General features: G+C 48.7%; 1 protein-coding gene and 1 long non-coding RNA gene across 3 annotated transcripts in view; both read left to right on the top strand.

Moving 5' to 3' along the window:
* Positions 1-12,264, top strand: part of nt5c2b (5'-nucleotidase, cytosolic IIb) — a 42,799-nt gene extending 30,535 nt beyond the window's left edge. For both annotated transcript variants that reach the window (XM_070552016.1, XM_070552017.1), the window contains one exon: positions 11,733-12,264. In XM_070552016.1, the coding sequence (XP_070408117.1) occupies positions 11,733-11,969 (237 nt within the window). In that variant the 3' untranslated portion in view covers positions 11,970-12,264. The remainder of the gene's footprint in view (positions 1-11,732) is intronic.
* Positions 3,172-4,029, top strand: LOC139070269 (uncharacterized). Its single transcript, XR_011520808.1, has 2 exons — positions 3,172-3,276; positions 3,977-4,029. It is a non-coding gene; the product is annotated as an uncharacterized lncRNA (long non-coding RNA).
* Positions 12,265-14,079: the final 1,815 nt, after the last annotated feature.

Genomic DNA, 14,079 nt, shown 5'->3' with positions numbered 1-14,079 from the left:
GAGAGAGAGAGAGAGACAGACCGTAGGTGAGTGAGGGAGAGAAAGAGAGAGAGAGAGAGACATTAGGTGAGTGAGGGAGAGAGAGAGAGACATTAGGTGAGTGAGGGAGAGAGAGAGAGAGAGAGAGAGAGAGAGAGAGACATTAGGTGAGTGAGGAAGAGAGAGAGAGATAGACATTAGGTGAGTGAGGAAGAGAGAGAGAGATAGACATTAGGTGAGTGAGGGAGAGAGAGACCATAGGTGAGTGAGGGAGAGAAAGAGAAAGAGAGACATTAGGTGAGTGAGGGAGAGAGAGAGAGAGAGAGAGAGATTAGGTGAGTGAGGGAGAGAAAGAGAGAGAGAGAGAGACATTAGGTGAGTGAGGGAGAGAGAGAGAGACATTAGGTGAGTGAGGAAGAGAGAGAGACACCGTAGGTGAGTGAGGAAGAGAGAAAGACACCGTAGGTGAGTGAGGGAGAGAGAGATAGACATTAGGTGAGTGAGGGAGAGAGAGACACCGTAGGTGAGTGAGGGAGAGAGAGAGAGAGAGAGATAGACATTAGGTGAGTGAGGGAGAGAGAGACACCGTAGGTGAGTGAGGGAGAGAGAGAGAGAGAGAGAGAGAGACAGTAGGTGAGTGAGGGAGAGAGACAGACCGTAGGTGAGTGAGGGAGCGAAAGAGAGAGAGAGAGAGACAGACCGTAGGTGAGTGAGGGAGAGAAAGAGAGAGAGAGAGAGACATTAGGTGAGTGAGGGAGAGAGAGAGAGACATTAGGTGAGTGAGGGAGAGAGAGAGAGAGAGAGAGAGAGACATTAGGTGAGTGAGGAAGAGAGAGAGAGATAGACATTAGGTGAGTGAGGAAGAGAGAGAGAGATAGACATTAGGTGAGTGAGGGAGAGAGAGAGAAAGAGAGACATTAGGTGAGTGAGGGAGAGAGAGAGAGAGAGAGACATTAGGTGAGTGAGGGAGAGAGAGATAGACATTAGGTGAGTGAGGGAGAGAGAGACACCGTAGGTGAGTGAGGGAGAGAGAGAGAGAGAGAGATAGACATTAGGTGAGTGAGGGAGAGAGAGACACCGTAGGTGAGTGAGGGAGAGAGAGAGAGAGAGAGAGAGAGAGACAGTAGGTGAGTGAGGGAGAGAGACAGACCGTAGGTGAGTGAGGGAGCGAAAGAGAGAGAGAGAGAGACAGACCGTAGGTGAGTGAGGGAGAGAAAGAGAGAGAGAGAGAGACATTAGGTGAGTGAGGGAGAGAGAGAGAGACATTAGGTGAGTGAGGGAGAGAGAGAGAGAGAGAGAGAGAGACATTAGGTGAGTGAGGAAGAGAGAGAGAGATAGACATTAGGTGAGTGAGGAAGAGAGAGAGAGATAGACATTAGGTGAGTGAGGGAGAGAGAGAGAAAGAGAGACATTAGGTGAGTGAGGGAGAGAGAGAGAGAGAGAGACATTAGGTGAGTGAGGGAGAGAGAGAGACACCGTAAGTGAGTGAGGGAGAGAGAGAGAGACCGTAGGTGAGTGAGGGAGAGAGAGAGAGAGAGAGAGAGACACCGTAGGTGAGTGAGGGAGAGAGAGACCGTAGGTGAGTGAGGGAGAGAAAGAGAAAGAGAGACATTAGGTGAGTGAGGGAGAGAAAGAGAAAGAGAGACATTAGGTGAGTGAGGGAGAGAGAGAGAGAGAGAGAGACATTAGGTGAGTGAGGGAGAGAGAGAGACACCGTAAGTGAGTGAGGGAGAGAGAGAGACACCGTAGGTGAGTGAGGGAGAGAGAGACCATAGGTGATTGAGGGAGAGAAAGAGAAAGAGAGACATTAGGTGAGTGAGGGAGAGAGAGAGACACCGTAGGTGAGTGAGGGAGAGAGAGAGAGACCGTAGGTGAGTGAGGGAGAGAAAGAGAGAGAGAGAGACATTAGGTGAGTGAGGGAGAGAGAGACTTTAGGTGAGTGAGGGAGAGAGAGAGAGAGACTTTAAGTGAGTGAGGGAGAGAAAGAGAGGGAGAGAGAGACATTAGGTGAGTGAGGGAGAGAGAGAGAGAGAGACATTAGGTGAGTGAGGGAGAGAGAGAGAGACATTAGGTGAGTGAGGGAGAGAGAGAGAGACCGTAGGTGAATGAGAGAGAGAAAGAGAGAGACATTAGGTGAGTGAGGAAGAGAGAGAGAGATAGACTTTAGGTGAGTGAGGGAGAGAGACACCGTAGGTGAGTGAGGGAGAGAAAGAGAGAGACATTAGGTGAGTGAGGAAGAGAGAGAGAGATAGACTTTAGGTGAGTGAGGGAGAGAGAGACCGTAGGTGAGTGAGGGAGAGAAAGAGAAAGAGAGACATTATGTGAGTGAGGGAGAGAGAGAGAGATAGACATTAGGTGAGTGAGGGAGAGAGAGAGAGACATTAGGTGAGTGAGGGAGAGAGAGAGACATTAGGTGAGTGAGGGAGAGAGAGAGACATTAGGTGAGTGAGGGAGAGAGAGAGACATTAGGTGAGTGAGGGAGAGAGAGAGAGAGAGAGAGAGAGAGAGAGAGAGAGAGAGAGAGACCGTAGGTGAGTGAGGGGGAGAGAGAGCGAGACAGTAGGTGAGTGAGGGAGAGAAAGAGAGACAGTAGGTGAGTGAGGGAGAGAAAGAGAGAGAGAGAGACATTAGGTGAGTGAGGGAGAGAGAGACTTTAGGTGAGTGAGGGAGAGAGAGAGAGACATTAGGTGAGTGAGGGAGAGAGAGACTTTAGGTGAGTGAGGGAGAGAAAGAGAGAGAGAGAGACATTAGGTGAGTGAGGGAGAGAGAGACTTTAGGTGAGTGAGGGAGAGAGAGAGAGAGAGAGAGAGACATTAGGTGAGTGAGGGAGAGAGAGACACCGTAGGTGAGTGAGGGAGAGAGAGAGACATTAGGTGAGTGAGGGAGAGAGAGAGACATTAGGTGAGTGAGGGAGAGAGAGAGAGAGAGAGAGAGACATTAGGTGAGTGAGGGAGAGAGAGACACCGTAGGTGAGTGAGGGAGAGAGAGAGACATTAGGTGAGTGAGGGAGAGAGAGACACCGTAGGTGAATGAGGGAGAGAAAGAGAGAGAGAGACATTAGGTGAGTGAGGGGGAGAGAGAGCGAGACACCGTAGGTGAGTGAGGGAGAGAGAGACACCGTAGGTGAATGAGGGAGAGAAAGAGAGAGAGAGACATTAGGTGAGTGAGGGAGAGAGAGAGAGAGAGAGAGACCGTAGGTGAGTGAGGGGGAGAGAGAGCGAGACAGTAGGTGAGTGAGGGAGAGAAAGAGAGACAGTAGGTGAGTGAGGGAGAGAAAGAGAGAGAGAGAGACATTAGGTGAGTGAGGGAGAGAAAGAGAGAGAGAGAGAGACATTAGGTGAGTGAGGGAGAGAGAGAGACACCATAGGTGAATGAGAGAGAGAAAGAGAGAGACTTTAGGTGAGTGAGGGAGAGAGAGAGAGACATTAGGTGAGTGAGGGAGAGAGAGAGACACCATAGTTGAATGAGAGAGAGAAAGAGAGAGACTTTAGGTGAGTGAGGGAGAGAGAGAGAGACATTAGGTGAGTGAGGGAGAGAGAGACTTTAGGTGAGTGAGGGAGAGAGAGAGAGAGACATTAGGTGAGTGAGGGAGAGAGAGAGACATTAGGTGAGTGAGGGAGAGAGAGAGACATTAGGTGAGTGAGGGAGAGAGAGAGAGAGACATTAGGTGAGTGAGGGAGAGAGAGACTTTAGGTGAGTGAGGGAGAGAGAGAGAGAGACATTAGGTGAGTGAGGGAGAGAGAGAGACATTAGGTGAGTGAGGGAGAGAGAGAGACATTAGGTGAATGAGAGAGAGAAAGAGAGAGACATTAGGTGAGTGAGGGAGAGAGAGAGACACCATAGGTGAATGAGAGAGAGAAAGAGAGAGACTTTAGGTGAGTGAGGGAGAGAGAGAGAGACATTAGGTGAGTGAGGGAGAGAGAGAGACACCATAGGTGAATGAGAGAGAGAAAGAGAGAGACTTTAGGTGAGTGAGGGAGAGAGAGAGAGACATTAGGTGAGTGAGGGAGAGAGAGACTTTAGGTGAGTGAGGGAGAGAGAGAGAGACATTAGGTGAGTGAGGGAGAGAGAGAGACATTAGGTGAGTGAGGGAGAGAGAGAGAGAGACATTAGGTGAGTGAGGGAGAGAGAGAGAGAGAGTTTAGGTGAGTGAAGGAGAGAGAGAGAGACTTTAGGTGAATGAGGGAGAGAAAGAGAGAGAGAGAGACATTAGGTGAGTGAGGGAGAGAGAGACACCGTAGGTGAGTGAGGGAGAGAGAGACACCGTAGGTGAGTGAGGGAGAGAGAGAGAGAGAGAGAGAGACCGTAGGTGAGTGAGGGAGAGAGAGACCGTAGGTGAGTGAGGGAGAGAAAGAGACATTAGGTGAGTGAGGGAGAGAGAGAGACATTAGGTGAGTGAGGGAGAGAGAGAGACATTAGGTGAGTGAGGGAGAGAGAGAGACACCGTAGGTGAGTGAGGGAGAGAAAGAGAGAGAGAGAGACATTAGGTGAGTGAGGGAGAGAGAGACTTTAGGTGAGTGAGGGAGAGAAAGAGAGAGAGAGAGACATTAGGTGAGTGAGGGAGAGAGAGAGACATTAGGTGAGTGAGGGAGAGAGAGAGACACCGTAGGTGAGTGAGGGAGAGAAAGAGAGAGAGAGAGACATTAGGTGAGTGAGGGAGAGAGAGACTTTAGGTGAGTGAGGGAGAGAAAGAGAGAGAGAGAGACATTAGGTGAGTGAGGGAGAGAGAGAGAGACAGGGTATCCGCGGGTCCTTAAAAAGACTTAAAAAGTCTTAAATTGGCTTTTCCAATTTTAAGGCCTTAAAAATCCTTAAAAATGACACATAATCCTTAAATACAGTTTCCAAAGGTCTTAAAATACCAAAGGCCCACTAAACAAGATTATTTTATTTCTATAAAATTTTCATGAATTCCTAGTTGGTGTTCAGCGTTTTTTGTGTACGATGTTGGCGTAAGCGGAACCGTACACATTCAGTTGGTTGTGAAAGGGGGCTATTTTTAGATGAGCACATTAGCTGGTTAAGCTAGTGGGAGCTTGCGCCAAGGAGAAGTGCAAGTTTAATGGTAACTGGATGGCTAATCCCACGTTCGCGACGTGGTTAGCACCGGTTCCAGGCAATAACTGGAAATTATAGCTTAAATTTAATTTTAAAAAATAGCTTAAATTTGGTCAAAGTGGCCTTAAAAAAAGTCTTAAAAAGTCTTAAATTTGGTTCCCTCAAACCTGCAGATACCCTGGAGAGACACCGTAGGTGAGTGAGGCAGAGAGAGAGAGAGAAAGACCGTAGGTGAATGAGGGAGAGAAAGAGAGAGAGAGACATTAGGTGAGTGAGGGAGAGAGAGAGAGAGAGAGAGAGAGAGACCGTAGGTGAGTGAGGGGGAGAGAGAGAGAGAGACAGTAGGTGAGTGAGGGAGAGAGAGAGAGAGAGACTTTAGGTGAGTGAGGGAGAGAAAGAGAGAGAGAGAGACATTAGGTGAGTGAGGGAGAGAGAGAGACATTAGGTGAGTGAGGGAGAGAGAGAGACATTAGGTGAGTGAGGGAGAGAGAGACACTGTAGGTGAATGAGGGAGAGAAAGAGAGAGAGAGACATTAGGTGAGTGAGGGAGAGAGAGAGAGACCGTAGGTGAGTGAGGGAGAGAAAGAGAGAGAGAGAGAGAGACATTAGGTGAGTGAGGGAGAGAGAGAGACATTAGGTGAGTGAGGGAGAGAGAGAGACATTAGGTGAGTGAGGGAGAGAGAGAGAGAGACATTAGGTGAGTGAGGGAGAGAGAGACTTTAGGTGAGTGAGGGAGAGAGAGAGAGAGACATTAGGTGAGTGAGGGAGAGAGAGAGACATTAGGTGAGTGAGGGAGAGAGAGAGACATTAGGTGAATGAGAGAGAGAAAGAGAGAGACATTAGGTGAGTGAGGGAGAGAGAGAGACACCATAGGTGAATGAGAGAGAGAAAGAGAGAGACTTTAGGTGAGTGAGGGAGAGAGAGAGAGACATTAGGTGAGTGAGGGAGAGAGAGAGACACCATAGGTGAATGAGAGAGAGAAAGAGAGAGACTTTAGGTGAGTGAGGGAGATAGAGACTTTAGGTGAGTGAGGGAGAGAGAGAGAGACATTAGGTGAGTGAGGGAGAGAGAGAGACATTAGGTGAGTGAGGGAGAGAGAGAGAGAGAGTTTAGGTGAGTGAAGGAGAGAGAGAGAGAGACTTTAGGTGAGTGAGGGAGAGAAAGAGAGAGAGAGAGAGAGACATTAGGTGAGTGAGGGAGAGAGAGACACCGTAGGTGAGTGAGGGAGAGAGAGACACCGTAGGTGAGTGAGGGAGAGAGAGAGAGAGAGAGAGAGAGAGACCGTAGGTGAGTGAGGGAGAGAGAGACCGTAGGTGAGTGAGGGAGAGAGAGAGAGACATTAGGTGAGTGAGGGAGAGAGAGAGACACCGTAGGTGAGTGAGGGAGAGAAAGAGAGAGAGAGAGACATTAGGTGAGTGAGGGAGAGAGAGACTTTAGGTGAGTGAGGGAGAGAAAGAGAGAGAGAGAGACATTAGGTGAGTGAGGGAGAGAGAGAGAGACAGGGTATCCGCGGGTCCTTAAAAAGACTTAAAAAGTCTTAAATTGGCTTTTCCAATTTTAAGGCCTTAAAAATCCTTAAAAATGACACATAATCCTTAAATACAGTTTCCAAAGGTCTTAAAATACCAAAGGCCCACTAAACAAGATTATTTTATTTCTATAAAATTTTCATGAATTCCTAGTTGGTGTTCAGCGTTTTTTGTGTACGATGTTGGCGTAAGCGGAACCGTACACATTCAGTTGGTTGTGAAAGGGGGCTATTTTTAGATGAGCACATTAGCTGGTTAAGCTAGTGGGAGCTTGCGCCAAGGAGAAGTGCAAGTTTAATGGTAACTGGATGGCTAATCCCACGTTCGCGACGTGGTTAGCACCGGTTCCAGGCAATAACTGGAAATTATAGCTTAAATTTAATTTTAAAAAATAGCTTAAATTTGGTCAAAGTGGCCTTAAAAAAGTCTTAAAAAGTCTTAAATTTGGTTCCCTCAAACCTGCAGATACCCTGGAGAGACACCGTAGGTGAGTGAGGGAGAGAGAGAGAGAAAGACCGTAGGTGAATGAGGGAGAGAAAGAGAGAGAGAGACATTAGGTGAGTGAGGGAGAGAGAGAGAGAGAGAGACCGTAGGTGAGTGAGGGGGAGAGAGAGAGAGAGACAGTAGGTGAGTGAGGGAGAGAGAGAGAGAGAGACTTTAGGTGAGTGAGGGAGAGAAAGAGAGAGAGAGACATTAGGTGAGTGAGGGAGAGAGAGAGACATTAGGTGAGTGAGGGAGAGAGAGAGACATTAGGTGAGTGAGGGAGAGAGAGACACTGTAGGTGAATGAGGGAGAGAAAGAGAGAGAGAGACATTAGGTGAGTGAGGGAGAGAGAGAGAGAGAGAGAGAGACCGTAGGTGAGTGAGGGGGAGAGAGAGCGAGACAGTAGGTGAGTGAGGGAGAGAGAGACACCGTAGGTGAATGAGGGAGAGAAAGAGAGAGAGAGACATTAGGTGAGTGAGGGAGAGAGAGAGAGAGAGAGAGAGAGAGACCGTAGGTGAGTGAGGGGGAGAGAGAGCGAGACAGTAGGTGAGTGAGGGAGAGAGAGACACCGTAGGTGAATGAGGGAGAGAAAGAGAGAGAGAGACATTAGGTGAGTGAGGGGGAGAGAGAGCGAGACAGTAGGTGAGTGAGGGAGAGAAAGAGAAAGAGAGACATTAGGTGAGTGAGGGAGAGAAAGAGAGAGAGAGAGAGACATTAGGTGAGTGAGGGAGAGAGAGAGAGATAGACATTAGGTGAGTGAGGGAGAGAGAGAGAGAGAGAGAGAGAGAGAGAGAGAGAGAGAGAGAGACCGTAGGTGAGTGAGGGGGAGAGAGAGCGAGACAGTAGGTGAGTGAGGGAGAGAAAGAGAAAGAGAGACATTAGGTGAGTGAGGGAGAGAAAGAGAGAGAGAGATAGACATTAGGTGAGTGAGGGAGAGAGAGAGACATAGACATTAGGTGAGTGAGGGAAAGAGAAAGAGAGAGAGAGAGAGAGAGAGAGAGAGAGACATTAGGTGAGTGAGAGAAAGAGAGAGAGAGAGAGAGAGAGAGAGAGAGAGACATTAGGTGAGTGAGGGAAAGAGAAAGAGAGAGAGAGAGAGAGAGAGAGAGAGAGAGAGAGAGAGAGAGAGAGAGAGAGAGAGAGAGAGAGAGAGACATTAGGTGAGTGAGGGAGAGAGAGAGAGATAGACATTAGGTGAGTGAGGGAGAGAGAGAGAGAGAGAGAGAGAGACCGTAGGTGAGTGAGGGGGAGAGAGAGCGAGACAGTAGGTGAGTGAGGGAGAGAAAGAGAAAGAGAGACATTAGGTGAGTGAGGGAGAGAAAGAGAGAGAGAGATAGACATTAGGTGAGTGAGGGAGAGAGAGAGAGACATAGACATTAGGTGAGTGAGGGAAAGAGAAAGAGAGAGAGAGAGAGAGAGAGAGAGAGAGAGAGAGAGAGAGAGACATTAGGTGAGTGAGGGAGAGAGAGAGAGATAGACATTAGGTGAGTGAGGGGGAGAGAGAGCGAGACAGTAGGTGAGTGAGGGAGAGAAAGAGAGAGAGATAGACATTAGGTGAGTGAGGGAGAGAGAGAGACATTAGGTGAGTGAGGGAAAGAGAAAGAGAGACATTAGGTGAGTGAGGGAGAGAGAGAGAGAGAGAGAGAGAGAGAGAGACCGTAGGTGAGTGAGGGGGAGAGAGAGCGAGACAGTAGGTGAGTGAGGGAGAGAAAGAGAAAGAGAGACATTAGGTGAGTGAGGGAGAGAAAGAGAAAGAGAGACATTAGGTGAGTGAGGGAGAGAAAGAGAGAGAGAGAGAGACATTAGGTGAGTGAGAGAGAGAGAGAGAGAGAGAGAGAGACATTAGGTGAGTGAGGGAGAGAGAGAGAGATAGACATTAGGTGAGTGAGGGGGAGAGAGAGCGAGACAGTAGGTGAGTGAGGGAGAGAAAGAGAGAGAGATAGACATTAGGTGAGTGAGGGAGAGAGAGAGACATTAGGTGAGTGAGGGAAAGAGAAAGAGAGACATTAGGTGAGTGAGGGAGAGAAAGAGAGAGAGAGAGAGACATTAGGTGAGTGAGGGAGAGAGAGAGAGAGACATTAGGTGAGTGAGAGAGAGAGAGAGAGAGATAGACATTAGGTGAGTGAGGGAGAGAGAGAGAGAGACATTAGGTGAGTGAGGGAGACAAAGAGAAAGAGAGACATTAGGTGAGTGAGGGAGAGAAAGAGAGAGAGAGACATTAGGTGAGTGAGGGAGAGAGAGAGACATTAGGTGAGTGAGGGAAAGAGAAAGAGAGACATTAGGTGAGTGAGGGAGAGAAAGAGAGAGAGAGAGACATTAGGTGAGTGAGGGAGACAAAGAGAAAGAGAGACATTAGGTGAGTGAGGGAGAGAAAGAGAGAGAGAGACATTAGGTGAGTGAGGGAGAGAGAGAGACATTAGGTGAGTGAGGGAAAGAGAGAGAGAGATAGACATTAGGTGAGTGAGGGAGAGAGAGAGAGAGACACCGTAGGTGAGTGAGGGAGAGACAGAGAAAGAGAGACATTAGGTGAGTGAGGGGGAGAGAGAGAGACACCATAGGTGAGTGAGGGAGAGAAAGAGAGAGAGAGAGAGACATTAGGTGAGTGAGGGAGAGAGAGAGACACCATAGGTGAGTGAGGGAGAGAAAGAGAGAGAGAGAGAGACATTAGGTGAGTGAGAGAGAGAGAGACATTAGGTGAGTGAGGGAGAGAAAGAGAAAGAGAGACATTAGGTGAGGGAGGGAGAGAGAGAGAGAGAGAGAGACATTAGGTGAGTGAGGGAGAGAAAGAGAGAGAGAGAGAGAGAGAGAGACATTAGGTGAGTGAGGGAGAGAAAGAGAGAGAGAGAGACATTAGGTGAGTGAGGGAGAGAAAGAGAGAGAGAGAGACATTAGGTGAGTGAAGGAGAGAGAGAGAGACTTTAGGTGAGTGAGGGAGAGAAAGAGAGAGAGAGACATTAGGTGAGTGAGGGAGAGAAAGAGAGAGAGAGAGAGAGAGACATTAGGTGAGTGAGGGAGAGAAAGAGAGAGAGAGAGACATTAGGTGAGTGAGGGAGAGAAAGAGAGAGAGAGAGACATTAGGTGAGTGAAGGAGAGAGAGAGAGACTTTAGGTGAGTGAGGGAGAGAGAGAGAGAGAGAGAGAGAGACATTAGGTGAGTGAGGGAGAGAGAGAGAGAGAGAGAGACATTAGGTGAGTGAAGGAGAGAGAGAGAGACTTTAGGTGAGTGAGGGAGAGAAAGAGAGAGAGATAGACATTAGGTGAGTGAGGGAGAGAGAGAGAGAGAGAGAGAGACATTAGGTGAGTGAGGGAGAGAGAGAGAGAGAGAGAGAGAGAGAGAGAGAGAGAGAGAGAGAGAGAGAGAGAGATCGTAGTTGAGTGAGGGAGAAAGAGAGGCTCCTCCCACATGGGAGCAGGTTCAGGCTGGTTTCTAAAGCTTCATCAGGGCGAGTGCGGAGACCAACACTAGTTGACTGGAAAGTTAAACTTCTCCTTTAAAAACGGTTTGAATGTGTCTGACGACACGTTAAAGCAGCCAACGTATCAGAGCGTCTCTCGTGGAGCTGACCAGCATGAACTAGGCTGTAGAGGTCTCCTCCAGCAGAGTGGGGTGGGCTGCCCTGTCTGGCATGATGTGGTGAGTCCATTACCTTGTTAGTGGTCCAATAGCAAGTGGAGACGGCATGAAAGACCAGCATAAATCCCGCCCCATGACTGAGCTCTCCACCTTACGTGCGCGCTGACAGCGAGCTGCGTTGGGCGGGGTCCAGCTCAGATGTTCTGATGGGAATTAGCTACCTCCTCTGTGTGCATAATGATTAAAATGTCAGCCACCTGCACATGTCGGGGTAATTCTTCCTAAACGACCAACAGGCTTGAGGTCTCTCCGTCCAAACAAACAGTCAAATACGGGAAATATCGGGTCAGTGCGAGCCCCGCCTATCGGGTCAGTGCGAGCCCCGCCTTTCAACCGTTTAGTGAAGATTGTTGCAAAGAGAAACGGATAAACCCGTTTAACACCAGAGCCGTTATCTCCATCACTTTAATTACAGCCAACGAGACGGAGCCTGGATTTGGGTTCTGAACACTTTAAACATGTTTTACAAGGAGACGCGTCAAAAAGCATCACCTGCTCAGGCCCGGTAGGCCCCGCCCACAACGCCGCGGCTGCTGTGGCTCCCAGTCTTTTCTTTACTGGGGGAAGCGGGTAATAACGGCTCTCTGGTGGGGAAGGGTGCCGGCTGCTGAACTAGAGCTGCAACCCTTTTCATGCTGTGAGCAGCAGCAGCTTCTAGAACGGATTCCCGAGACAGGTGAGTCCTAAAAGGCAGCAAGCTGCCGGTTTGTGGTCCGCCTCTTCAGGTGAGAAAGGTTTATTAAACAGCAGCAACTGATGTTACAAATGCAGCCGTTAGATTTTAGTCTTTAGCTCCAGTTCCTCCCTCATTAATATTTATAGGTGAGCGTATTTGTCTTGTTCCAGGCTCTCTCTCTCACACACACACACACACACACACACACACACACACACACACACACACACACACACACACACACACACACACACACACACACACACACACACACACACACACACACACACACCATCTGTGGGCAATTTAGCAAACCTTTGATCCAAAGAACCGGGGTGCATTTAGTAAGTCTGATGTCACTGCTCTTCACTAAGATGCCCCACGAGTCGACGGTGGAGCACGCTCACGTGGACATCGACATGGAGTCGCCTCTGGCCACGCGCAATCGCACACACTGCAGCGACTGCAAGGACCTGGAGTGCAAACGCAACCAGCTGACCCGCTCCTTCAGCGAGATCAAACCTCCCAACCTGTTCCCTCAGACTCCTCAGGAGATCACCCACTGTCATGACGAGGATGACGATGAGGAGGAGGAGGAGGAGGAGGAGTAAAAACACCCAGCCTGTAAAGTTAAGCCTGCTCCCCGGTAGACTCTGAGTGAAATGGTGAAGGTAATCCACATGGATACTGTAAATGATTACTGTACGCACAGCCGCACGGACACAACCTGGAGACACGGAGCTGCAGGACAGGACACCTACGAGCATGCTCTGTCCTCTAAAGACTAACCCTAACGTCTCTTTAAAGCTGACTGTACAGACCACCAGAGTAGTTTTAGTCCTGTCTATACTCTGACCCTCCAGCTTTTGTCCTTAAACAGTCAAATAAAGTCACAACAAACATTTTTATGCCGTTTGGGAGCAACGTTGTTTTTCTGCTCGTACCTACGAGACTGTACGGTTCTGTTGGACTGACGCACGAGCCGCTGTAGAGACGAAACAAAATGCATTTTCTGTTTTTAAGTTGGACAGGGAGCAGCAGTATCGATGTTTCTAGGCAACGTGGAGCAAAGAGCAGCTGAATCGAAATGTCTGTGACAGCGTCTGTTGGTGTAATCATCTAAGAGGTTGTCGGTTCTAACCCGGAGCAGGCTGATGAGCAGGATCTGTTAGGAGCCGACCTGAGAGTCGGGTTTACCGGCAGGTGGAGGTGATGGAGACACATTAGCTGAGATGGGAACGTGTGGAGTGATTTTTTCATGTGAGAAGGTGTTTGGTGCTAACGGGAGGAACCTGCCTACACACACAGGGTCTGCCGAACACTGTTATTACATCACTTTCCTTTTGCTTTGATCTTTTCAACAAAACATCATTAAAACTTGTGGAAACGTTTTCGCAGCGTTTAAATCTGGACGCGTCTGCTCGTAGGGAGGTGAAACGTGTTTGTTTACTTTCATTAGAGTAGAATGGGGCTCGGGGGTGTGTTACCTGAAGGTGACCGGGAAGGCCGGGAATACGCGCATTCAGAATGGCTGACTCGCATAGCCTGTGTTGATTTGAAGCGTTGTTTGTGCATGTCCCACAAAATTAATGCAAAGTGTTCTCAAGCTGCAGTATGTGAGTGACCAGTAGGGGGAGTTTACAAACGAGCGAGACACACTCACCATGGCCACGCCGTCTCGTCCGGGCTACGACACCGCTGCTGTCGAGCTCTAACTCACCAGTCGCTGATCTCTTCTGTTGGTGCCATGTCTGTTTGGTTTTACCCCACTAACCCTTCTCTGCTGCGCCCTCTAGTGGAACACCCCAGTGCTACATGCAGTGCAGCCGCCTGCACCAACCTTAAGAAGCAAGTCTATTCCCAGCTGTAGTGTCTGGAAGCAGCACGAGCCCTAGTCTTCATGGCGGGCCGTGTTGCATCATCAGATTAAACCCAGAATCTGAAACTTTCACAGCTGTTGGCTGTTTTTTTAGCCGCCAGCCTTCCCCTCCGCTCCCAAACAAGGATTAGTCGCCTAACTCGGCTGCAGTATGTAGTTTTACCACTAGGTGTCACTGAAACCCACATAAGGATCGTAATCTCATGGAGGCCTCCACCTCCCTTTAGTCCCACAGCTGTCGTCGGCATCGGCCCTAACCCTACGACAGGACGTGCCAGTTTACTATTTTCTACCGTGATATCAAAGCTGCATATTTTCCTGATATCCTTCAGCTTCATTAAACGACAAACACCGTGGAAAGAGTCTTAATCAGGCGATCAATCGTTGGTGTGACGTGTTTTTACCACGAGGTTTCTGGTGTCTAACATCCTAACATTTGACCGTTTCACCTTCGTGTCGATCCGTTAACGCCTCGTGTCGTTTCTGTGAATGTCGACTCGACCTTTCAGGCCACAAAAGGGAAGAAGCGCCGTCTAGATCTGACATCACTTTTACTGAGAGAAGAGCATGAATGTGATGAAGAACAACATGGCCGCTGTTTGTTTGTCTTTTTTATAAACAAATGAAGTCTTTCTGTGTGAGATTTCTGACTAAAGCAGCTGTAACACTCAGAGCTGACAGCTGCTTAAACATACTTGGTTAATATTTGTTTCCATGGTTACGACTGCACCAGTGAGGATTTTAATGAAAGTACGTTTGTTTTTCAGAACCGTGCAGTTCTTACTTTTCTAAGCAGTTTGTTTGGAAAGTATTTTATTTAAATAAACGTTTCTATTTTCTTT

This window comes from Nothobranchius furzeri, chromosome 6, assembly GCF_043380555.1.
Source record: "Nothobranchius furzeri strain GRZ-AD chromosome 6, NfurGRZ-RIMD1, whole genome shotgun sequence".
Taxonomy (NCBI): domain Eukaryota; kingdom Metazoa; phylum Chordata; class Actinopteri; order Cyprinodontiformes; family Nothobranchiidae; genus Nothobranchius; species Nothobranchius furzeri.
The sequence above is the reverse complement of the archived record's forward strand: the minus strand, read 5'-3'. Positions and strand labels throughout refer to the sequence as shown.